This window comes from Physella acuta, unplaced genomic scaffold (assembly GCF_028476545.2).
Source record: "Physella acuta isolate Inbredline_101_S28 unplaced genomic scaffold, ASM2847654v3 ptg001157l, whole genome shotgun sequence".
Classification (NCBI taxonomy): Eukaryota; Metazoa; Mollusca; class Gastropoda; family Physidae; genus Physella; species Physella acuta.
The window spans coordinates 372,761-400,447 of NW_026732674.1; the positions used below are offsets into that span (position 1 = coordinate 372,761).

The 27,687-nt window shown below is 41.3% G+C and overlaps 1 protein-coding gene across 3 annotated transcripts in view; it reads left to right on the plus strand.

Moving 5' to 3' along the window:
• The window catches only part of LOC131956538 (neuroblast differentiation-associated protein AHNAK), a 40,019-nt gene extending 16,146 nt beyond the window's left edge, over nucleotides 1-23,873 (plus strand). For 2 of the 3 annotated variants that reach the window (XM_059321044.1, XM_059321046.1), the window contains 3 exons: nucleotides 1,290-1,355; nucleotides 1,763-22,492; nucleotides 22,978-23,873. In XM_059321044.1, the coding sequence (XP_059177027.1) occupies nucleotides 1,290-1,355; nucleotides 1,763-22,492; nucleotides 22,978-23,000 (20,819 nt within the window). In that variant the 3' untranslated portion in view covers nucleotides 23,001-23,873. The remainder of the gene's footprint in view (nucleotides 1-1,289; nucleotides 1,356-1,762; nucleotides 22,493-22,977) is intronic. The other variant, XM_059321045.1, reaches the window with a different exon arrangement.
• Nucleotides 23,874-27,687: the final 3,814 nt, after the last annotated feature.

Sequence of the window (27,687 nt, forward strand, 5' to 3'; positions counted from 1 at the left end):
TGAGCACAGTTATTTGGAACGTATTTTCATATTTTTATTTTGTTTTTCTAACAACATATATACTTTTGTCATTGCATTTTTAAAAATCATTTTTCATTCTTCTTTTGCCTCTTGTTTCGGGTGGGGGTGAGGGGGGGGACGATTTATGCTGGAATATTTGAAGGTAATATAACAACAAACACAATATGGCTGGCTGGTCAGTTACAAGTCTAGAAAATGCAACAATTCCAATGTCAATTATTTAGGCCAACATACATCATTCTCAAATGTCAGTATTTTGGTCTTCAACATACATGATTCTCAAATGTCAGTATTTAGATCTACAATATTCATCATTCTCAAAAAACATTCTTGTAAACTTATGTAATTGTATAATAAACATCATTTCTACATTAATTTAAAAAAAACGAATCAAGGGTTTGTAACATATACTTACTACATGTCATTATTTGGAACAAAATATTTCTACATTGTCTATGTAAAAACATACATTACTGCTAAATCATTGCTGAAAAGATAAGTACAATTACTGTAAAATACGAAATAGTTAACAATGACATGTAACCTTTTAATACATTGCGAAACAACATCCAATGACATATTTGTATAAAGAACAGCTAAACATATGCTTACATATTATATTATTTTTAAAAAATAATTTGTAATAAAAAGAATACAAACCAGAACGTAAAAAAAATTGGATACTCTGTAATAATAAGAAGAGTGACGAATAGTCTAATGAAATCCTTGAAGATGGTAAGATGTGTCAAATTTTGTATAGATGTGCTTATATCTCTGTGTGTATTTTTAAAAATCATAATATACTTTCATATATTTTTATATTGTGCATTTATGTTTGAACATTTTCTTTATAATCAGATTTAAATTTATATTGCTTTTATATTTATTACAAATTTAAATTGTAAATTGGCTCAAGGTAACTAAATATAGCAATGATTAATAATTTTTAGAAATGAAATTAAAATGTTTTAAGAAATATCATCCATCATTGCCAAATAAACAATAATTTCATTTGGATTATGCAATTTTAATTGTTAATTTGCTAAAACCATAATTTCTTGCAAAATTAAAAAATCAATAACATTTGTTCTTTACACACAAAAAAACTTTTTTATCATTCTAAATTTAATGTTGTATTAAATACCAGACGTGGAACAGATACCTTAATTTAGAAGATTAGTGTCTCAAAACATTTAGCTGGTTGATCACTTTTCATAGTGATCGCTGAGTGTTTCAGAAAACAGCTTAACCACATTTTATTTCAACAGGTTTATTTTTGGATGACCTACATATGGAAGATCAGTCGATGGAAGCAGTGGATTTATCAGATAGTGGTAAGTGTGTACATCATTTCTAGATATTTCCGGTAACCCAAAGTGGACCTTATTTAACTTTCGGTTTTTCAAAAGCCTATAACGTGAGTACTGTTTCTCATAGAAGAAATTTCACATATAAGTAAAAGATCGAATTCTGTTTACTGTCAAATTTTGTGTAACTTCCGGTGACCGGAAATAAAATTTACGGTTTCTCAAATTTTTTTTGTTTCATTAAATTAAGCGTCTTCCTAAAAATGCCTACAACGATGGTATACAAAATAAATTTGTTGTTTTAAATCTATTTAGAATTTAGTTATAAAGCAGTTATATACTATTAAACTATTCAAACTAGTTTAAAAATATAATTTCAATTACCATACATTTAACAGATGGCTGAACCGTTTTTTATAACTCACTTTTTACAGAACTACATGGTCAACTACGACTTAAAAGTCCTGGGAAAAAGAATACAGAAAAATCGAAGAGCAAAAAGGGGCCACAACTAAGAGGATCAGGAAAGAAAAAGCAAAAAAAAGAAAAATCAAAATCTAAGCAAAAGGCTACATTGCCTGCAGGAAAAATTGGAGTTTCAGCACAAACTGCAGACATAGATACGGTTGCCACAGGCATTGTGAATGAATCAGTCACATCAGCACAACACAAATTAAAAGTGGAAACAAAGCAGAAAGGTGCACATTATGATGCAAACTTCACAGGGACAGCTGATCCTATTTCAGCTGAGGATATAATAGACCAAGTAATGAAGGCTAATATGCATGGGTCTTCAAAGACAGGAATTGAGTCCACAAAACTCGACATCTCAACAAAGGGACCAAAACTTGATGCCAAAATGCCAGGTGTTGCCATTTCTGGACCAAATGTTGACATTGGAAAAGCAGACCTTGGCGTCAAAGCCCCTAAAATTAAAGGTAAAGCACCAGACTTTGACGTCTCTGCAGACGCAGACTTTGGAATCAAAGGGCCTAAAAATGATGCTAAAATGCCTGGACTGGACGTTTCTGGACCACATTTTGATGCTCCTAAAGCAGACTTTGGAATTAAAGGCCCTAAGGTCGATGCTAAAATGCCAGGACTAGACATCTCTGGCCCACACTTTGACGCTCCAAAAGGTGATCTTGGAATCAAAGGTCCGAAAATTGATGCCAAACTGCCTGGCATGGATATCTCAGCACCACATATTGATACTCCAAAGGGAGACCTCGGAATCAAGGGACCTAAAATAGATGCTAAAATGCCTGGACTTGATATCTCTGCACCACACTTTGATGCCCCTAAAGCAGATCTGGGCATCAAGGGTCCCAAAATTGATGCCAAAATGCCTGGGGTGGACATCTCTGGACCACATTTTGATGCGCCCCATGCAGATTTTGGCATTAAAGGCCCTAAGGTGGATGCTAAAATGCCGGGACTAGACATATCCGCACCACACTTTGACGCTCCAAAAGGAGACCTCGGCATCAAAGGGCCTAAAATAGATGCTAAGATGCCTGGAATAGACATTTCTGGACCACATGTTGATGCACCCAAAGCTGATTTTGGCATCAAAGGGCCCAAAATTGATGCTAAAATGCCTGGTCTTGACATCTCCGCCCCGCATTTCGATGCTCCAAAAGCAGATCTGGGAATTAAAGGTCTTAAGGTGGATGCTAAAATGCCAGGACTTGATGTATCCGCGCCACACTTTGATGCTCCGAAAGGAGACCTTGGAATTAAAGGACCCAAAATTGATGCTAAAATGCCCGGAGTGGACATTTCCGGACCACATTTTGATGCACCTAAAGGAGACTTGGGCATTAAAGGCCCTAAACTCGATGCCAAGGCGCCCAATGTGGATATTTCAGGACCCGGTCTCAACATTTCTAAGCCCGACTTAAACTTTAACACACCATCCGTGGATGTGAGTTTGCCTAAAGGATCAATCGACATTGACAGTCACAAGAAAGGTGTAAAAGTGCCAGGCTTTGGAATTTCTGGACCCGGTTTGGACGTTGAAGGCCCGGGTGCTAACATTGGAGGTGATGCTGGATTGTCCTTAAAGGGGGATTTGAAGCTGAAAAAAGGAAAAGAGGACAAGGAACTCAAAATAAAAGCAGACAAAGGCAAGAAAGTTAAACTCAAAGACAAATTTAGCAACTGGTTGCACAAGAAAGGCGACGTGGATATTGATGCCGATGTTGACCTACCAGATGCCGAGATTTCAACTCCTGACATCAAGATTAAAGATCCAAAAATCGACGCCAAAATGCCAGGTGTTGCCATATCTGGACCAAATGTTGACATTGGAAAAGCAGACCTTGGCGTCAAAGCCCCTAAAATTAAAGGTAAAGCACCAGACTTTGACGTCTCTGCAGACGCAGACTTTGCAATCAAAGGGCCTAAAATTGATGCTAAAATGCCTGGACTGGACGTTTCTGGACCACATTTTGATGCTCCTAAAGCAGACTTTGGAATTAAAGGCCCTAAGGTCGATGCTAAAATGCCAGGACTAGACATCTCTGGCCCACACTTTGACGCTCCAAAAGGTGATCTTGGAATCAAAGGTCCGAAAATCGATGCCAAACTGCCTGGCATGGATATCTCAGCACCACATATTGATACTCCAAAGGGAGACCTTGGAATCAAGGGACCTAAAATAGATGCTAAAATGCCTGGACTTGATATCTCTGCACCACACTTTGATGCCCCTAAAGCAGATCTTGGCATCAAGGGTCCCAAAATTGATGCCAAAATGCCTGGGGTGGACATCTCTGGACCACATTTTGATGCGCCCCATGCAGATTTTGGCATTAAAGGCCCTAAGGTGGATGCTAAAATGCCGGGACTAGACATATCCGCACCACACTTTGACGCTCCAAAAGGAGACCTCGGCATCAAAGGGCCTAAAATAGATGCTAAGATGCCTGGAATAGACATTTCTGGACCACATGTTGATGCACCCAAAGCTGATTTTGGCATCAAAGGGCCCAAAATTGATGCTAAAATGCCTGGCCTTGACATCTCCGCCCCGCATTTCGATGCTCCAAAAGCAGATCTGGGAATTAAAGGTCTTAAGATGGATGCTAAAATGCCAGGACTTGATGTATCCGCGCCACACTTTGATGCTCCGAAAGGAGACCTTGGAATTAAAGGACCCAAAATTGATGCTAAAATGCCCGGAGTGGACATTTCCGGACCACATTTTGATGCACCTAAAGGAGACTTGGGCATTAAAGGCCCTAAACTCGATGCCAAGGCGCCCAATGTGGATATTTCAGGACCCGGTCTCAACATTTCTAAGCCCGACTTAAACTTTAACACACCATCCGTGGATGTGAGTTTGCCTAAAGGATCAATCGACATTGACAGTCACAAGAAAGGTGTAAAAGTGCCAGGCTTTGGAATTTCTGGACCCGGTTTGGACGTTGAAGGCCCGGATGCTAACATTGGAGGTGATGCTGGATTGTCCTTAAAGGGGGATTTGAAGCTGAAAAAAGGAAAAGAGGACAAGGAACTCAAAATAAAAGCAGACAAAGGCAAGAAAGTTAAACTCAAAGACAAATTTAGCAACTGGTTGCACAAGAAAGGCGACGTGGATATTGATGCCGATGTTGACCTACCAGATGCCGAGATTTCAACTCCTGACATCAAGATTAAAGATCCAAAAATCGACGCCAAAATGCCAGGTGTTGCCATATCTGGACCAAATGTTGACATTGGAAAAGCAGACCTTGGCGTCAAAGCCCCTAAAATTAAAGGTAAAGCACCAGACTTTGACGTCTCTGCAGACGCAGACTTTGGAATCAAAGGGCCTAAAATTGATGCTAAAATGCCTGGACTGGACGTTTCTGGACCACATTTTGATGCTCCTAAAGCAGACTTTGGAATTAAAGGCCCTAAGGTCGATGCTAAAATGCCAGGACTAGACATCTCTGGCCCACACTTTGACGCTCCAAAAGGTGATCTTGGAATCAAAGGTCCGAAAATCGATGCCAAACTGCCTGGCATGGATATCTCAGCACCACATATTGATACTCCAAAGGGAGACCTCGGAATCAAGGGACCTAAAATAGATGCTAAAATGCCTGGACTTGATATCTCTGCACCACACTTTGATGCCCCTAAAGCAGATCTTGGCATCAAGGGTCCCAAAATTGATGCCAAAATGCCTGGGGTGGACATCTCTGGACCACATTTCGATGCGCCCCATGCAGATTTTGGCATTAAAGGCCCTAAGGTGGATGCTAAAATGCCGGGACTAGACATATCCGCACCACACTTTGACGCTCCAAAAGGAGACCTCGGCATCAAAGGTCCGAAAATAGACGCTAAAATGCCTGGAATGGACGTTTCTGGACCACACTTTGACGCTCCAAAAGGAGACCTCGGCATCAAAGGGCCTAAAATAGATGCTAAGATGCCTGGAATAGACATTTCTGGACCACATGTTGATGCACCCAAAGCTGATTTTGGCATCAAAGGGCCCAAAATTGATGCTAAAATGCCTGGCCTTGACATCTCCGCCCCGCATTTCGATGCTCCAAAAGCAGATCTGGGAATTAAAGGTCTTAAGATGGATGCTAAAATGCCAGGACTTGATGTATCCGCACCACACTTTGATGCTCCGAAAGGAGACCTTGGAATTAAAGGACCCAAAATTGATGCTAAAATGCCCGGAGTGGACATTTCCGGACCACATTTTGATGCACCTAAAGGAGACTTGGGCATTAAAGGCCCTAAACTCGATGCCAAGGCGCCCAATGTGGATATTTCAGGACCCGGTCTCAACATTTCTAAGCCCGACTTAAACTTTAACACACCATCCGTGGATGTGAGTTTGCCTAAAGGATCAATCGACATTGACAGTCACAAGAAAGGTGTAAAAGTGCCAGGCTTTGGAATTTCTGGACCCGGTTTGGACGTTGAAGGCCCGGATGCTAACATTGGAGGTGATGCTGGATTGTCCTTAAAGGGGGATTTGAAGCTGAAAAAAGGAAAAGAGGACAAGGAACTCAAAATAAAAGCAGACAAAGGCAAGAAAGTTAAACTCAAAGACAAATTTAGCAACTGGTTGCACAAGAAAGGCGACGTGGATATTGATGCCGATGTTGACCTACCAGATGCCGAGATTTCAACTCCTGACATCAAGATTAAAGATCCAAAAATCGACGCCAAAATGCCAGGTGTTGCCATATCTGGACCAAATGTTGACATTGGAAAAGCAGACCTTGGCGTCAAAGCCCCTAAAATTAAAGGTAAAGCACCAGACTTTGACGTCTCTGCAGACGCAGACTTTGGAATCAAAGGGCCTAAAATTGATGCTAAAATGCCTGGACTGGACGTTTCTGGACCACATTTTGATGCTCCTAAAGCAGACTTTGGAATTAAAGGCCCTAAGGTCGATGCTAAAATGCCAGGACTAGACATCTCTGGCCCACACTTTGACGCTCCAAAAGGTGATCTTGGAATCAAAGGTCCGAAAATCGATGCCAAACTGCCTGGCATGGATATCTCAGCACCACATATTGATACTCCAAAGGGAGACCTCGGAATCAAGGGACCTAAAATAGATGCTAAAATGCCTGGACTTGATATCTCTGCACCACACTTTGATGCCCCTAAAGCAGATCTTGGCATCAAGGGTCCCAAAATTGATGCCAAAATGCCTGGGGTGGACATCTCTGGACCACATTTCGATGCGCCCCATGCAGATTTTGGCATTAAAGGCCCTAAGGTGGATGCTAAAATGCCGGGACTAGACATATCCGCACCACACTTTGACGCTCCAAAAGGAGACCTCGGCATCAAAGGTCCGAAAATAGACGCTAAAATGCCTGGAATGGACGTTTCTGGACCACACTTTGACGCTCCAAAAGGAGACCTCGGCATCAAAGGGCCTAAAATAGATGCTAAGATGCCTGGAATAGACATTTCTGGACCACATGTTGATGCACCCAAAGCTGATTTTGGCATCAAAGGGCCCAAAATTGATGCTAAAATGCCTGGCCTTGACATCTCCGCCCCGCATTTCGATGCTCCAAAAGCAGATCTGGGAATTAAAGGTCTTAAGATGGATGCTAAAATGCCAGGACTTGATGTATCCGCGCCACACTTTGATGCTCCGAAAGGAGACCTTGGAATTAAAGGACCCAAAATTGATGCTAAAATGCCCGGAGTGGACATTTCCGGACCACATTTTGATGCACCTAAAGGAGACTTGGGCATTAAAGGCCCTAAACTCGATGCCAAGGCGCCCAATGTGGATATTTCAGGACCCGGTCTCAACATTTCTAAGCCCGACTTAAACTTTAACACACCATCCGTGGATGTGAGTTTGCCTAAAGGATCAATCGACATTGACAGTCACAAGAAAGGTGTAAAAGTGCCAGGCTTTGGAATTTCTGGACCCGGTTTGGACGTTGAAGGCCCGGATGCTAACATTGGAGGTGATGCTGGATTGTCCTTAAAGGGGGATTTGAAGCTGAAAAAAGGAAAAGAGGACAAGGAACTCAAAATAAAAGCAGACAAAGGCAAGAAAGTTAAACTCAAAGACAAATTTAGCAACTGGTTGCACAAGAAAGGCGACGTGGATATTGATGCCGATGTTGACCTACCAGATGCCGAGATTTCAACTCCTGACATCAAGATTAAAGATCCAAAAATCGACGCCAAAATGCCAGGTGTTGCCATATCTGGACCAAATGTTGACATTGGAAAAGCAGACCTTGGCGTCAAAGCCCCTAAAATTAAAGGTAAAGCACCAGACTTTGACGTCTCTGCAGACGCAGACTTTGGAATCAAAGGGCCTAAAATTGATGCTAAAATGCCTGGACTGGACGTTTCTGGACCACATTTTGATGCTCCTAAAGCAGACTTTGGAATTAAAGGCCCTAAGGTCGATGCTAAAATGCCAGGACTAGACATCTCTGGCCCACACTTTGACGCTCCAAAAGGTGATCTTGGAATCAAAGGTCCGAAAATCGATGCCAAACTGCCTGGCATGGATATCTCAGCACCACATATTGATACTCCAAAGGGAGACCTCGGAATCAAGGGACCTAAAATAGATGCTAAAATGCCTGGACTTGATATCTCTGCACCACACTTTGATGCCCCTAAAGCAGATCTTGGCATCAAGGGTCCCAAAATTGATGCCAAAATGCCTGGGGTGGACATCTCTGGACCACATTTCGATGCGCCCCATGCAGATTTTGGCATTAAAGGCCCTAAGGTGGATGCTAAAATGCCGGGACTAGACATATCCGCACCACACTTTGACGCTCCAAAAGGAGACCTCGGCATCAAAGGTCCGAAAATAGACGCTAAAATGCCTGGAATGGACGTTTCTGGACCACACTTTGACGCTCCAAAAGGAGACCTCGGCATCAAAGGGCCTAAAATAGATGCTAAGATGCCTGGAATAGACATTTCTGGACCACATGTTGATGCACCCAAAGCTGATTTTGGCATCAAAGGGCCCAAAATTGATGCTAAAATGCCTGGCCTTGACATCTCCGCCCCGCATTTCGATGCTCCAAAAGCAGATCTGGGAATTAAAGGTCTTAAGATGGATGCTAAAATGCCAGGACTTGATGTATCCGCACCACACTTTGATGCTCCGAAAGGAGACCTTGGAATTAAAGGACCCAAAATTGATGCTAAAATGCCCGGAGTGGACATTTCCGGACCACATTTTGATGCACCTAAAGGAGACTTGGGCATTAAAGGCCCTAAACTCGATGCCAAGGCGCCCAATGTGGATATTTCAGGACCCGGTCTCAACATTTCTAAGCCCGACTTAAACTTTAACACACCATCCGTGGATGTGAGTTTGCCTAAAGGATCAATCGACATTGACAGTCACAAGAAAGGTGTAAAAGTGCCAGGCTTTGGAATTTCTGGACCCGGTTTGGACGTTGAAGGCCCGGATGCTAACATTGGAGGTGATGCTGGATTGTCCTTAAAGGGGGATTTGAAGCTGAAAAAAGGAAAAGAGGACAAGGAACTCAAAATAAAAGCAGACAAAGGCAAGAAAGTTAAACTCAAAGACAAATTTAGCAACTGGTTGCACAAGAAAGGCGACGTGGATATTGATGCCGATGTTGACCTACCAGATGCCGAGATTTCAACTCCTGACATCAAGATTAAAGATCCAAAAATCGACGCCAAAATGCCAGGTGTTGCCATATCTGGACCAAATGTTGACATTGGAAAAGCAGACCTTGGCGTCAAAGCCCCTAAAATTAAAGGTAAAGCACCAGACTTTGACGTCTCTGCAGACGCAGACTTTGGAATCAAAGGGCCTAAAATTGATGCTAAAATGCCTGGACTGGACGTTTCTGGACCACATTTTGATGCTCCTAAAGCAGACTTTGGAATTAAAGGCCCTAAGGTCGATGCTAAAATGCCAGGACTAGACATCTCTGGCCCACACTTTGACGCTCCAAAAGGTGATCTTGGAATCAAAGGTCCGAAAATCGATGCCAAACTGCCTGGCATGGATATCTCAGCACCACATATTGATACTCCAAAGGGAGACCTCGGAATCAAGGGACCTAAAATAGATGCTAAAATGCCTGGACTTGATATCTCTGCACCACACTTTGATGCCCCTAAAGCAGATCTTGGCATCAAGGGTCCCAAAATTGATGCCAAAATGCCTGGGGTGGACATCTCTGGACCACATTTCGATGCGCCCCATGCAGATTTTGGCATTAAAGGCCCTAAGGTGGATGCTAAAATGCCGGGACTAGACATATCCGCACCACACTTTGACGCTCCAAAAGGAGACCTCGGCATCAAAGGTCCGAAAATAGACGCTAAAATGCCTGGAATGGACGTTTCTGGACCACACTTTGACGCTCCAAAAGGAGACCTCGGCATCAAAGGGCCTAAAATAGATGCTAAGATGCCTGGAATAGACATTTCTGGACCACATGTTGATGCACCCAAAGCTGATTTTGGCATCAAAGGGCCCAAAATTGATGCTAAAATGCCTGGCCTTGACATCTCCGCCCCGCATTTCGATGCTCCAAAAGCAGATCTGGGAATTAAAGGTCTTAAGATGGATGCTAAAATGCCAGGACTTGATGTATCCGCGCCACACTTTGATGCTCCGAAAGGAGACCTTGGAATTAAAGGACCCAAAATTGATGCTAAAATGCCCGGAGTGGACATTTCCGGACCACATTTTGATGCACCTAAAGGAGACTTGGGCATTAAAGGCCCTAAACTCGATGCCAAGGCGCCCAATGTGGATATTTCAGGACCCGGTCTCAACATTTCTAAGCCCGACTTAAACTTTAACACACCATCCGTGGATGTGAGTTTGCCTAAAGGATCAATCGACATTGACAGTCACAAGAAAGGTGTAAAAGTGCCAGGCTTTGGAATTTCTGGACCCGGTTTGGACGTTGAAGGCCCGGATGCTAACATTGGAGGTGATGCTGGATTGTCCTTAAAGGGGGATTTGAAGCTGAAAAAAGGAAAAGAGGACAAGGAACTCAAAATAAAAGCAGACAAAGGCAAGAAAGTTAAACTCAAAGACAAATTTAGCAACTGGTTGCACAAGAAAGGCGACGTGGATATTGATGCCGATGTTGACCTACCAGATGCCGAGATTTCAACTCCTGACATCAAGATTAAAGATCCAAAAATCGACGCCAAAATGCCAGGTGTTGCCATATCTGGACCAAATGTTGACATTGGAAAAGCAGACCTTGGCGTCAAAGCCCCTAAAATTAAAGGTAAAGCACCAGACTTTGACGTCTCTGCAGACGCAGACTTTGGAATCAAAGGGCCTAAAATTGATGCTAAAATGCCTGGACTGGACGTTTCTGGACCACATTTTGATGCTCCTAAAGCAGACTTTGGAATTAAAGGCCCTAAGGTCGATGCTAAAATGCCAGGACTAGACATCTCTGGCCCACACTTTGACGCTCCAAAAGGTGATCTTGGAATCAAAGGTCCGAAAATCGATGCCAAACTGCCTGGCATGGATATCTCAGCACCACATATTGATACTCCAAAGGGAGACCTCGGAATCAAGGGACCTAAAATAGATGCTAAAATGCCTGGACTTGATATCTCTGCACCACACTTTAATGCCCCTAAAGCAGATCTTGGCATCAAGGGTCCCAAAATTGATGCCAAAATGCCTGGGGTGGACATATCTGGACCACATTTCGATGCGCCCCATGCAGATTTTGGCATTAAAGGCCCTAAGGTGGATGCTAAAATGCCGGGACTAGACATATCCGCACCACACTTTGACGCTCCAAAAGGAGACCTCGGCATCAAAGGTCCGAAAATAGACGCTAAAATGCCTGGAATGGACGTTTCTGGACCACACTTTGACGCTCCAAAAGGAGACCTCGGCATCAAAGGGCCTAAAATAGATGCTAAGATGCCTGGAATAGACATTTCTGGACCACATGTTGATGCACCCAAAGCTGATTTTGGCATCAAAGGGCCCAAAATTGATGCTAAAATGCCTGGCCTTGACATCTCCGCCCCGCATTTCGATGCTCCAAAAGCAGATCTGGGAATTAAAGGTCTTAAGATGGATGCTAAAATGCCAGGACTTGATGTATCCGCGCCACACTTTGATGCTCCGAAAGGAGACCTTGGAATTAAAGGACCCAAAATTGATGCTAAAATGCCCGGAGTGGACATTTCCGGACCACATTTTGATGCACCTAAAGGAGACTTGGGCATTAAAGGCCCTAAACTCGATGCCAAGGCGCCCAATGTGGATATTTCAGGACCCGGTCTCAACATTTCTAAGCCCGACTTAAACTTTAACACACCATCCGTGGATGTGAGTTTGCCTAAAGGATCAATCGACATTGACAGTCACAAGAAAGGTGTAAAAGTGCCAGGCTTTGGAATTTCTGGACCCGGTTTGGACGTTGAAGGCCCGGATGCTAACATTGGAGGTGATGCTGGATTGTCCTTAAAGGGGGATTTGAAGCTGAAAAAAGGAAAAGAGGACAAGGAACTCAAAATAAAAGCAGAAAAAGGCAAGAAAGTTAAACTCAAAGACAAATTTAGCAACTGGTTGCACAAGAAAGGCGACGTGGATATTGATGCCGATGTTGACCTACCAGATGCCGAGATTTCAACTCCTGACATCAAGATTAAAGATCCAAAAATCGACGCCAAAATGCCAGGTGTTGCCATATCTGGACCAAATGTTGACATTGGAAAAGCAGACCTTGGCGTCAAAGCCCCTAAAATTAAAGGTAAAGCACCAGACTTTGACGTCTCTGCAGACGCAGACTTTGGAATCAAAGGGCCTAAAATTGATGCTAAAATGCCTGGACTGGACGTTTCTGGACCACATTTTGATGCTCCTAAAGCAGACTTTGGAATTAAAGGCCCTAAGGTCGATGCTAAAATGCCAGGACTAGACATCTCTGGCCCACACTTTGACGCTCCAAAAGGTGATCTTGGAATCAAAGGTCCGAAAATCGATGCCAAACTGCCTGGCATGGATATCTCAGCACCACATATTGATACTCCAAAGGGAGACCTTGGAATCAAGGGACCTAAAATAGATGCTAAAATGCCTGGACTTGATATCTCTGCACCACACTTTGATGCCCCTAAAGCAGATCTTGGCATCAAGGGTCCCAAAATTGATGCCAAAATGCCTGGGGTGGACATCTCTGGACCACATTTCGATGCGCCCCATGCAGATTTTGGCATTAAAGGCCCTAAGGTGGATGCTAAAATGCCGGGACTAGACATATCCGCACCACACTTTGACGCTCCAAAAGGAGACCTCGGCATCAAAGGTCCGCAAATAGACGCTAAAATGCCTGGAATGGACGTTTCTGGACCACACTTTGACGCTCCAAAAGGAGACCTCGGCATCAAAGGGCCTAAAATAGATGCTAAGATGCCTGGAATAGACATTTCTGGACCACATGTTGATGCACCCAAAGCTGATTTTGGCATCAAAGGGCCCAAAATTGATGCTAAAATGCCTGGCCTTGACATCTCCGCCCCGCATTTCGATGCTCCAAAAGCAGATCTGGGAATTAAAGGTCTTAAGATGGATGCTAAAATGCCAGGACTTGATGTATCCGCGCCACACTTTGATGCTCCGAAAGGAGACCTTGGAATTAAAGGACCCAAAATTGATGCTAAAATGCCCGGAGTGGACATTTCCGGACCACATTTTGATGCACCTAAAGGAGACTTGGGCATTAAAGGCCCTAAACTCGATGCCAAGGCGCCCAATGTGGATATTTCAGGACCCGGTCTCAACATTTCTAAGCCCGACTTAAACTTTAACACACCATCCGTGGATGTGAGTTTGCCTAAAGGATCAATCGACATTGACAGTCACAAGAAAGGTGTAAAAGTGCCAGGCTTTGGAATTTCTGGACCCGGTTTGGACATTGAAGGCCCGGATGCTAACATTGGAGGTGATGCTGGATTGTCCTTAAAGGGGGATTTGAAGCTGAAAAAAGGAAAAGAGGACAAGGAACTCAAAATAAAAGCAGACAAAGGCAAGAAAGTTAAACTCAAAGACAAATTTAGCAACTGGTTGCACAAGAAAGGCGACGTGGATATTGATGCCGATGTTGACCTACCAGATGCCGAGATTTCAACTCCTGACATCAAGATTAAAGATCCAAAAATCGACGCCAAAATGCCAGGTGTTGCCATATCTGGACCAAATGTTGACATTGGAAAAGCAGACCTTGGCGTCAAAGCCCCTAAAATTAAAGGTAAAGCACCAGACTTTGACGTCTCTGCAGACGCAGACTTTGGAATCAAAGGGCCTAAAATTGATGCTAAAATGCCTGGACTGGACGTTTCTGGACCACATTTTGATGCTCCTAAAGCAGACTTTGGAATTAAAGGCCCTAAGGTCGATGCTAAAATGCCAGGACTAGACATCTCTGGCCCACACTTTGACGCTCCAAAAGGTGATCTTGGAATCAAAGGTCCGAAAATCGATGCCAAACTGCCTGGCATGGATATCTCAGCACCACATATTGATACTCCAAAGGGAGACCTCGGAATCAAGGGACCTAAAATAGATGCTAAAATGCCTGGACTTGATATCTCTGCACCACACTTTGATGCCCCTAAAGCAGATCTGGGCATCAAGGGTCCCAAAATTGATGCCAAAATGCCTGGGGTGGACATCTCTGGACCACATTTCGATGCGCCCCATGCAGATTTTGGCATTAAAGGCCCTAAGGTGGATGCTAAAATGCCGGGACTAGACATATCCGCACCACACTTTGACGCTCCAAAAGGAGACCTCGGCATCAAAGGTCCGCAAATAGACGCTAAAATGCCTGGAATGGACGTTTCTGGACCACACTTTGACGCTCCAAAAGGAGACCTCGGCATCAAAGGGCCTAAAATAGATGCTAAGATGCCTGGAATAGACATTTCTGGACCACATGTTGATGCACCCAAAGCTGATTTTGGCATCAAAGGGCCCAAAATTGATGCTAAAATGCCTGGCCTTGACATCTCCGCCCCGCATTTCGATGCTCCAAAAGCAGATCTGGGAATTAAAGGTCTTAAGATGGATGCTAAAATGCCAGGACTTGATGTATCCGCGCCACACTTTGATGCTCCGAAAGGAGACCTTGGAATTAAAGGACCCAAAATTGATGCTAAAATGCCCGGAGTGGACATTTCCGGACCACATTTTGATGCACCTAAAGGAGACTTGGGCATTAAAGGCCCTAAACTCGATGCCAAGGCGCCCAATGTGGATATTTCAGGACCCGGTCTCAACATTTCTAAGCCCGACTTAAACTTTAACACACCATCCGTGGATGTGAGTTTGCCTAAAGGATCAATCGACATTGACAGTCACAAGAAAGGTGTAAAAGTGCCAGGCTTTGGAATTTCTGGACCCGGTTTGGACGTTGAAGGCCCGGATGCTAACATTGGAGGTGATGCTGGATTGTCCTTAAAGGGGGATTTGAAGCTGAAAAAAGGAAAAGAGGACAAGGAACTCAAAATAAAAGCAGACAAAGGCAAGAAAGTTAAACTCAAAGACAAATTTAGCAACTGGTTGCACAAGAAAGGCGACGTGGATATTGATGCCGATGTTGACCTACCAGATGCCGAGATTTCAACTCCTGACATCAAGATTAAAGATCCAAAAATCGACGCCAAAATGCCAGGTGTTGCCATATCTGGACCAAATGTTGACATTGGAAAAGCAGACCTTGGCGTCAAAGCCCCTAAAATTAAAGGTAAAGCACCAGACTTTGACGTCTCTGCAGACGCAGACTTTGGAATCAAAGGGCCTAAAATTGATGCTAAAATGCCTGGACTGGACGTTTCTGGACCACATTTTGATGCTCCTAAAGCAGACTTTGGAATTAAAGGCCCTAAGGTCGATGCTAAAATGCCAGGACTAGACATCTCTGGCCCACACTTTGACGCTCCAAAAGGTGATCTTGGAATCAAAGGTCCGAAAATCGATGCCAAACTGCCTGGCATGGATATCTCAGCACCACATATTGATACTCCAAAGGGAGACCTCGGAATCAAGGGACCTAAAATAGATGCTAAAATGCCTGGACTTGATATCTCTGCACCACACTTTGATGCCCCTAAAGCAGATCTTGGCATCAAGGGTCCCAAAATTGATGCCAAAATGCCTGGGGTGGACATATCTGGACCACATTTCGATGCGCCCCATGCAGATTTTGGCATTAAAGGCCCTAAGGTGGATGCTAAAATGCCGGGACTAGACATATCCGCACCACACTTTGACGCTCCAAAAGGAGACCTCGGCATCAAAGGTCCGAAAATAGACGCTAAAATGCCTGGAATGGACGTTTCTGGACCACACTTTGACGCTCCAAAAGGAGACCTCGGCATCAAAGGGCCTAAAATAGATGCTAAGATGCCTGGAATAGACATTTCTGGACCACATGTTGATGCACCCAAAGCTGATTTTGGCATCAAAGGGCCCAAAATTGATGCTAAAATGCCTGGCCTTGACATCTCCGCCCCGCATTTCGATGCTCCAAAAGCAGATCTGGGAATTAAAGGTCTTAAGATGGATGCTAAAATGCCAGGACTTGATGTATCCGCGCCACACTTTGATGCTCCGAAAGGAGACCTTGGAATTAAAGGACCCAAAATTGATGCTAAAATGCCCGGAGTGGACATTTCCGGACCACATTTTGATGCACCTAAAGGAGACTTGGGCATTAAAGGCCCTAAACTCGATGCCAAGGCGCCCAATGTGGATATTTCAGGACCCGGTCTCAACATTTCTAAGCCCGACTTAAACTTTAACACACCATCCGTGGATGTGAGTTTGCCTAAAGGATCAATCGACATTGACAGTCACAAGAAAGGCTTTGGAATTTCTGGACCCGGTTTGGACGTTGAAGGCCCGGATGCTAACATTGGAGGTGATGCTGGATTGTCCTTAAAGGGGGATTTGAAGCTGAAAAAAGGAAAAGAGGACAAGGAACTCAAAATAAAAGCAGACAAAGGCAAGAAAGTTAAACTCAAAGACAAATTTAGCAACTGGTTGCACAAGAAAGGCGACGTGGATATTGATGCCGATGTTGACCTACCAGATGCCGAGATTTCAACTCCTGACATCAAGATTAAAGATCCAAAAATCGACGCCAAAATGCCAGGTGTTGCCATATCTGGACCAAATGTTGACATTGGAAAAGCAGACCTTGGCGTCAAAGCCCCTAAAATTAAAGGTAAAGCACCAGACTTTGACGTCTCTGCAGACGCAGACTTTGGAATCAAAGGGCCTAAAATTGATGCTAAAATGCCTGGACTGGACGTTTCTGGACCACATTTTGATGCTCCTAAAGCAGACTTTGGAATTAAAGGCCCTAAGGTCGATGCTAAAATGCCAGGACTAGACATCTCTGGCCCACACTTTGACGCTCCAAAAGGTGATCTTAGAATCAAAGGTCCGAAAATCGATGCCAAACTGCCTGGCATGGATATCTCAGCACCACATATTGATACTCCAAAGGGAGACCTCGGAATCAAGGGACCTAAAATAGATGCTAAAATGCCTGGACTTGATATCTCTGCACCACACTTTGATGCCCCTAAAGCAGATCTGGGCATCAAGGGTCCCAAAATTGATGCCAAAATGCCTGGGGTGGACATCTCTGGACCACATTTCGATGCGCCCCATGCAGATTTTGGCATTAAAGGCCCTAAGGTGGATGCTAAAATGCCGGGACTAGACATATCCGCACCACACTTTGACGCTCCAAAAGGAGACCTCGGCATCAAAGGTCCGAAAATAGACGCTAAAATGCCTGGAATGGACGTTTCTGGACCACACTTTGACGCTCCAAAAGGAGACCTCGGCATCAAAGGGCCTAAAATAGATGCTAAGATGCCTGGAATAGACATTTCTGGACCACATGTTGATGCACCCAAAGCTGATTTTGGCATCAAAGGGCCCAAAATTGATGCTAAAATGCCTGGCCTTGACATCTCCGCCCCGCATTTCGATGCTCCAAAAGCAGATCTGGGAATTAAAGGTCTTAAGATGGATGCTAAAATGCCAGGACTTGATGTATCCGCGCCACACTTTGATGCTCCGAAAGGAGACCTTGGAATTAAAGGACCCAAAATTGATGCTAAAATGCCCGGAGTGGACATTTCCGGACCACATTTTGATGCACCTAAAGGAGACTTGGGCATTAAAGGCCCTAAACTCGATGCCAAGGCGCCCAATGTGGATATTTCAGGACCCGGTCTCAACATTTCTAAGCCCGACTTAAACTTTAACACACCATCCGTGGATGTGAGTTTGCCTAAAGGATCAATCGACATTGACAGTCACAAGAAAGGTGTAAAAGTGCCAGGCTTTGGAATTTCTGGACCCGGTTTGGACGTTGAAGGCCCGGATGCTAACATTGGAGGTGATGCTGGATTGTCCTTAAAGGGGGATTTGAAGCTGAAAAAAGGAAAAGAGGACAAGGAACTCAAAATAAAAGCAGACAAAGGCAAGAAAGTTAAACTCAAAGACAAATTTAGCAACTGGTTGCACAAGAAAGGCGACGTGGATATTGATGCCGATGTTGACCTACCAGATGCCGAGATTTCAACTCCTGACATCAAGATTAAAGATCCAAAAATCGACGCCAAAATGCCAGGTGTTGCCATATCTGGACCAAATGTTGACATTGGAAAAGCAGACCTTGGCGTCAAAGCCCCTAAAATTAAAGGTAAAGCACCAGACTTTGACGTCTCTGCAGACGCAGACTTTGGAATCAAAGGGCCTAAAATTGATGCTAAAATGCCTGGACTGGACGTTTCTGGACCACATTTTGATGCTCCTAAAGCAGACTTTGGAATTAAAGGCCCTAAGGTCGATGCTAAAATGCCAGGACTAGACATCTCTGGCCCACACTTTGACGCTCCAAAAGGTGATCTTGGAATCAAAGGTCCGAAAATCGATGCCAAACTGCCTGGCATGGATATCTCAGCACCACATATTGATACTCCAAAGGGAGACCTCGGAATCAAGGGACCTAAAATAGATGCTAAAATGCCTGGACTTGATATCTCTGCACCACACTTTGATGCCCCTAAAGCAGATCTTGGCATCAAGGGTCCCAAAATTGATGCCAAAATGCCTGGGGTGGACATCTCTGGACCACATTTCGATGCGCCCCATGCAGATTTTGGCATTAAAGGCCCTAAGGTGGATGCTAAAATGCCGGGACTAGACATATCCGCACCACACTTTGACGCTCCAAAAGGAGACCTCGGCATCAAAGGTCCGAAAATAGACGCTAAAATGCCTGGAATGGACATTTCTGGACCACACTTTGACGCTCCAAAAGGAGACCTCGGCATCAAAGGGCCTAAAATAGATGCTAAGATGCCTGGAATAGACATTTCTGGACCACATGTTGATGCACCCAAAGCTGATTTTGGCATCAAAGGGTCCAAAATTGATGCTAAAATGCCTGGCCTTGACATCTCCGCCCCGCATTTCGATGCTCCAAAAGCAGATCTGGGAATTAAAGGTCTTAAGATGGATGCTAAAATGCCAGGACTTGATGTATCCGCGCCACACTTTGATGCTCCGAAAGGAGACCTTGGAATTAAAGGACCCAAAATTGATGCTAAAATGCCCGGAGTGGACATTTCCGGACCACATTTTGATGCACCTAAAGGAGACTTGGGCATTAAAGGCCCTAAACTCGATGCCAAGGCGCCCAATGTGGATATTTCAGGACCCGGTCTCAACATTTCTAAGCCCGACTTAAACTTTAACACACCATCCGTGGATGTGAGTTTGCCTAAAGGATCAATCGACATTGACAGTCACAAGAAAGGTGTAAAAGTGCCAGGCTTTGGAATTTCTGGACCCGGTTTGGACGTTGAAGGCCCGGATGCTAACATTGGAGGTGATGCTGGATTGTCCTTAAAGGGGGATTTGAAGCTGAAAAAAGGAAAAGAGGACAAGGAACTCAAAATAAAAGCAGACAAAGGCAAGAAAGTTAAACTCAAAGACAAATTTAGCAACTGGTTGCACAAGAAAGGCGACGTGGATATTGATGCCGATGTTGACCTACCAGATGCCGAGATTTCAACTCCTGACATCAAGATTAAAGATCCAAAAATCGACGCCAAAATGCCAGGTGTTGCCATATCTGGACCAAATGTTGACATTGGAAAAGCAGACCTTGGCGTCAAAGCCCCTAAAATTAAAGGTAAAGCACCAGACTTTGACGTCTCTGCAGACGCAGACTTTGGAATCAAAGGGCCTAAAATTGATGCTAAAATGCCTGGACTGGACGTTTCTGGACCACATTTTGATGCTCCTAAAGCAGACTTTGGAATTAAAGGCCCTAAGGTCGATGCTAAAATGCCAGGACTAGACATCTCTGGCCCACACTTTGACGCTCCAAAAGGTGATCTTGGAATCAAAGGTCCGAAAATCGATGCCAAACTGCCTGGCATGGATATCTCAGCACCACATATTGATACTCCAAAGGGAGACCTCGGAATCAAGGGACCTAAAATAGATGCTAAAATGCCTGGACTTGATATCTCTGCACCACACTTTGATGCCCCTAAAGCAGATCTTGGCATCAAGGGTCCCAAAATTGATGCCAAAATGCCTGGGGTGGACATCTCTGGACCACATTTCGATGCCCCCCATGCAGATTTTGGCATTAAAGGCCCTAAGGTGGATGCTAAAATGCCGGGACTAGTCATATCCGCACCACACTTTGACGCTCCAAAAGGAGACCTCGGCATCAAAGGGCCTAAAATAGATGCTAAGATGCCTGGAATAGACATTTCTGGACCACATGTTGATGCACCCAAAGCTGATTTTGGCATCAAAGGGTCCAAAATTGATGCTAAAATGCCTGGCCTTGACATCTCCGCCCCGCATTTCGATGCTCCAAAAGCAGATCTGGGAATTAAAGGTCTTAAGATGGATGCTAAAATGCCAGGACTTGATGTATCCGCGCCACACTTTGATGCTCCGAAAGGAGACCTTGGAATTAAAGGACCCAAAATTGATGCTAAAATGCCCGGAGTGGACATTTCCGGACCACATTTTGATGCACCTAAAGGAGACTTGGGCATTAAAGGCCCTAAACTCGATGCCAAGGCGCCCAATGTGGATATTTCAGGACCCGGTCTCAACATTTCTAAGCCCGACTTAAACTTTAACACACCATCCGTGGATGTGAGTTTGCCTAAAGGATCAATCGACATTGACAGTCACAAGAAAGGTGTAAAAGTGCCAGGCTTTGGAATTTCTGGACCCGGTTTGGACGTTGAAGGCCCGGATGCTAACATTGGAGGTGATGCTGGATTGTCCTTAAAGGGGGATTTGAAGCTGAAAAAAGGAAAAGAGGACAAGGAACTCAAAATAAAAGCAGACAAAGGCAAGAAAGTTAAACTCAAAGACAAATTTAGCAACTGGTTGCACAAGAAAGGCGACGTGGATATTGATGCCGATGTTGACCTACCAGATGCCGAGATTTCAACTCCTGACATTCAAAGTCCGACATATAAAGGGTCATTAAAATTTGACAGTGATAAGCCCGATGTTAGATTGTCAACATCTGATATTAATATGCCAAAAGCAGAAGTGAATGTTAAAACTCCTAAAATAAAATCATCTAAAAAGGACAAAAACATGGATATTAAAACACCAGACGTTGAAATAGCTGCACCTGATATTAATATTCCAAAAGCAGAAATGAATGTTAAAACTCCTAAAATAAAATCATCTAAAAAGGACAAAAACATGGATATTAAAACTCCAGACGTTGAAATAGCTGCGCCCGATATTAATATTCCTAAAGCAGAAGTGAATGTTAAAACTCCTAAAATAAAATCATCTAAAAAGGACAAAAACATGGATATTAAAACACCAGACGTTGAAATAGCTGCGCCCGATATTAATATTCCTAAAGCAGAAGTGAATGTTAAAACTCCGAAAATTAAATCTTCCAAAAAAGACAAAAAATCACAAAAAATTGATGTCAAATCACCCGATCTTAACATTTCATCTCCTGATGTCAATATGAAACCAGGATGGGGAATTCAAGCATTGAAACCAAATGCTAAATCACTTCTACTGGGGGTCACAGCCCCTGGCATGGACCTCACAAAATCTGACATGGGCATTCAGGATCCTAGCATTACTGTAAAAACACCAAGTGTTCATGTGGATTCAAACATTGACAGTTCTGGAGTACAAGAGAATTTTGAGAGTAGTCAAAAGGAAATGGATTTCATGGTATGCCCTACACTGCAGGGGCCTTCTTCAAGAGATCCAACATCATTATCAGTGAAGTCTAATATAAGCCTGGATTTTGATGCCAGTGTTGAACCAATGCACGCAAAAGGTAATTTAGATCAACCAGCAATGCTGAGGGTTCAGTCGACTGGTAGTGACACGTCATCAGATGATGGAAGCCAGGCATCGTCTCCAGGCTTAAAAAAAATCAGCTTAGGCTCTCGACTTAAAAAGGCCATACTGAGAACAAAAAGCTCGGAGGAAGAAACTCAAATCAAACCATCGGTAGGTGTGCGAACATCACAAAGAAGTAACCAAGACACAGGCGATGATGGTTTTACAACTATTGCGGAATATCAGATTGGTGAGATAGAAGTATCCACTGCCAAGAAGGGTTAGTATATTTAAGTTAACATCTATATTCATTAAACAGGATAGAGAAAAATTTTAATATACAGCAGAATTTGTTGGAACTGTATGATTATTGTTATCTGCTCTAAACTATAATGGTACAACAAAATTAAATTAAAAATATAAAAATGTTACTAATTCTCCTCATAAATATACTAAATGAAATAGTCTTGCACTTAATGTAGAGTTGACAAAGAAGTAATTTCCTTTGGTAAATTAACATTAAATAAAAAGATAATTATACCTTGCGACCAAGATAAAATGCATTGACAATCATTATCACAATCTAACTAATAAATTTAATAAAAGTTTCTATTTTTCTTATAGGGCTGGTAAGTAGGTCACCAACCAGTTCTATGGCCCATGCAGGTTTTATTGAGCCGTAGAGCAGGTTGGTGACCTACTTACCAGCCCTATAAAAGATATGTCATATCCAATAAAATGAACATTTTGTTTTCTATTGCACAGAAGAATGGAGTACAGACCTTTAGAAGTGGAAGCCAGTTAATTGTTTGAAGATTATCTTGCAATGTCTTCACACAGTGGGACATAAATCAGGCAGTCTGCAAGTTGCATCATAAGACCAGCATTTCTCTAACCTTTTTTGGTGGTGTAGAGCTACATGAATACTGAAATGCACAATACGAACTGTTTTCACAGAAAAATAAAATGCCTGCTATTATTATCTCTAACCTTTAACAATATATGTTGGTATCAACAAAAGTTCACAAAATGATGAAATATTGGTTGGCATTTTAGGTACAAATTTAACAAAATTTTGTGCGGTCAGCACTCTTTCAACACTATTCGCTATACATATTTCATCTCTTTACCATAACTGACCTTGAGCATTGTATACTGATTTTATATCATGATCATAATTGACCACTAGTAGTATATACTCATTTAAGTTTCCTAAAAACCTCAATTCATATCATGGATTTAATTGGCCACTATATAATCGGCCTATATACTCATTTACATATCTTAAAACATCATTTCATTTGATGATTTCAATTGGCCACTAGTAGCATATACTCATGTTAAATTTTTTGTGATAAATTTCAAGCAGCCTTTTTATTGCTTTTTTAATTTATTTATAGACACCTCTATATAATGTATGTAAATAAAAAATAACATGTATTGAGCACTTTATTTAAGTAATTTGCCCATGTAAACTTTTCTAGCTTAGTCTACAAAAACCACCTTAGCCCGGTGAAGGGATGGTATATATTTTAGAGGTATTTCATAAACTATAATATGCATAATTTTTGTTAATGTATACGTGAGGAAACAAGGTAACGCTTTGGTGTATGGCATCACTTAAAATTCAATTTTCAGATATGACCATTTAAAAAAAACAACCTTTTATTCTTTTTAATTCTAAATTAAGGCTAGTATTTTTTTTATTTTTTGTTTCTTTTCAGAGTAGACCTAGATTAAGATTTCAAATAGGTCAAATCTACATGGCATAATTAATGAGTTGTTATTAATAAGAGTTGAAATTCATTATGGGTCAAACATTTGTAAATGCTGAAATTTGTGGATGAATGGACAGCCTATACTATTATATATGGGCCTATATAAATTATATATATGTAAATTTTGAATCAGTGTGTGAAAGACATTGGCAGTGTAACATTTGATCTGGTAAATTCTCATGGGGTAAAAAAATTCTATGAATTGCTCAACTTTTGAAGTTTTGTTTAGTTTTTCATCTGGCGTTTACAATAATTCTATACTTTTTTTTTAAAATTATTTTAAATTTCTCAAGTTTAGAGTACTTTTATTTAAATGTTAAAGAATTTTGCAGGCAAAGAAAAATTGAAATGAATAATATAGCATGAAAGTCGCTCCACAATAATATATTTTATGAAAAATTTATTATTTTCATTAACATTTTTTTATTTACTACTTATGGTTTGTAAAAAATTATCTTTTTCAAGCATCTGCATTTTTTTTTTACAATTTTAAACAGCCAATTAAATTTATAAAAAAATTGACTTGAAAATTAAAATGGCCAAGTCTTTTATTGAAGAGTTTATGAAACATATATTCTTTCAATCTGTATAGCTTTTATATTTGTTTTTTTTTATATTTACACTATTTTAAAAAGAAAGATGTATAGCTACTTAATTATTTAGTTATTGCTCAGTAGTGTTAGGATGGTGATTTGTAAATAGTGATTGTTTTAAAAACCACTGTTTTATAAGAAAGTGGAAAAGCTTGCTTGTCAATTCAACAATAAATGTACTTGCTAAAATTATAATGTTTATATTTTATTATATTTTAATAATATGATTATTCCTTGGTGATAATGTAGAATACAAAATATGTAACAAAATGAATAGTTTTTAGTATTTTTAAACTAAAAGCTTTTAGTAACAATTTAGTGAAATGTACCAAATGTAGATATGTTATTAGAATACTAAGTTTTAAAAAACTAAACCTTTTTAAAAATATTTGTACTGTAGCTGGTTGTTGATAAAAAAAAATATCTACTGCTATAATATGTTACGTTTTATTTTTATTGTTATTATTATTTTTTTCTAATTGAGTGAAAAAACAGTGAGGTCACAAATTTTCAATGTAGGTTTATAATGACTAGAATTAAACCTTTACAATGTTCAGTAAACTATAAAAAAAGTAATACAACTTCTTTAATACCATTTTAAAAGTGAGATATTTATCAATAAATATGAATATTGATATAATTTTTTTTTATCAGTCATCATTATTCATTATATTTATAATGCATTCTATAAAACATTAATTTTTCGTGATATGCTGGTCTTAGCTATTTTGAGTAGAATCTAGATACATTAAATTTATGCGGTTTACCGCAAATTAGAAAACCTAGTAAATTAAATATTTTAATTTTAGTATGTTTATGGGCTTAAACAATTTAGTACCATATAGATTTTTTATTCTGAATTTAGATACATGTCAACCAGAGTTTCTTCCAGGCAACTCTTTTTGGGGAGCCTCCCCCCCCCCCCCCCCCAGCCTTCGAAGAAAGTCTACCGCCCCCAAACAAAATGGAATTTATTAAGAAAATATATGGAAATTTTTAATCTACCCCACCCCCCCCCACCCCCAAAATTCCAAGTGCTCCCTTCCCCCCCCCCCCCTGGTGTCAACAATTCATATTATTCTTAATTATGATGCCACTCCCACTAAATGTAATTTGGTTAGGAAATTATAAAATACTAGACTATAAAAATACATATTGATCTAGATTTAGATCTATTGCATTGTGACACAGTGAAGCTGGGGAGGGCAGAAGTAACAAATAATTATAATAATATGAAAATAAATATTAATATTTTCATTATGAAATAAAAATACACAGTGACGGATATAGATCTATTATGTAGGCTATAGCTAAACTAATAGTTTGAATTTTAATGGCTTATTTATAGTCAGTCTTTCTCTTAGTTAAACAAAAAGTTTGAACAGAAATTTAAGAAAAACAGATCTAATGATTATTAGTCTATTATTATTTTATGTGGCTAAGAGAAAAAAGGTGATACTTTTTAAAAATTCTTCAAAAGAGAGTCAACTAGGACTACTAGCACTAGGACTCTAAATTTAACTACGGTCGCTAAGGAAGCGTCTTTTTTGTCTAGGGCTAACTAACTAAATAAATTAATGAATTAAAGATAATCAAAGTGTAAGCTACGTATGCAGTCCTCTGTAATGTGTGATTTTTACAGTGTGTGGCTAGAAAGTTGACTTGTGCTTCAAATATTGGGGCCTAGGATCTAGATCTAGTCTATGTACTTTACTTAAATTTAGAAAAGCGTGTGTTCATCCAACTTTTTGGAAACCAATATAAAAACAACTAAGCGACACAACTGGCCTATTTTAAGCAAGAGAGTAGTTATTCCGCTTGTTGTATTCCTTGAATTTTGTTTGTAATGTAGCAATTTCCAAATACAAATAGCATATTTTAACAATAAATCACATTTTAGTGGCAAAAACACTCCATCAAAATCTCAAGTCAATATCGGTATAAAGTATATAGCCTTTCTGCTCCTTTAATTTTAATGTTTTAAAATGTAATTATCTTCTACATAATAAAACAGCCTATTTTTTTACACGAAAATGTTAGTTGGCAGTTTTTATTTGAAATCGCTGAATAACTGCATTTAATACAACCAGATCTAAAACTGCGGTTGTTGTACAAACAGCGTTCTTTCAGCGTCTGAAAAAATGCGCAAAGTTGTGGACAATTTTATTTTCCTTTCTACACTCAGAGTTTCTTCCAAGCATGCTCTGCCCCGCACCTATCCAAAACTAAATGGAATTTATGATGAAAATATAGTGTGTATATATATATATATATATATATATATATATATATATATATATATATATATATAATTTATAATGAAAATATATACTTCTACAAGTGTCCGACCCCCCCCCCCCTACCCCGGAAATTTAGTCGTCCATCCCCCCCCCCCCCCCCCCCCCCGGAGAAAAACGTCTGAAAGAAACACTGTCCACACTGCTGTACGCTGGTTGTCGAAAAGAAAATCTTGTCTTTGAATTGAAAGATTAAATCAAGTTCTTCATGGACGTGAAAAGGAAACAAACTTTGGTAAACTTCAAAATCAACCTTGGGTATATCAAGTACGAAATTGGCGAAGAAAAAAGTTACGAAACTGTAAAGAGGGAGATGAATACGAAGTTGGAATAAATACAATTTTGAAATAGGAGATCACTGGATACCTTGATTTCGTTGAAAACAATCTCCAGCGTTACTTCCCTTAGCTCAGGGGTTTCCAAACTTTTCAGTCCGAGGGCCGCATTGACAATCAAATTTCAGTTCGGGGGCCTCGGGCAGATGAGGCTCGTTAGCTGGGGACAGCAACTCTTCTAGGAGAGACAACTTCAATATCAAACAACTGCTGCCTTGTAGTTTGTTCTTGGTTTAACAAATCCAAAAATAAAAGCAGGCTGAAATCGGAGTCAATGGCCTCAATGGCGCATAACTAGTTGACACGTATCCTTAATTGTGATGGAGGCGTGGCCGAGTCGGCAAAAGCTCATGGTTGATAAATTCGAAAAAGTCTCGAGTTCAACCCTCTGGCAGATAAGGCTCGATCCCTTCCAACACTAAAAATTAAGAACAAAGAAGAAGAGAAGTTCGGGGGCCAGTTTCTTCCAGGC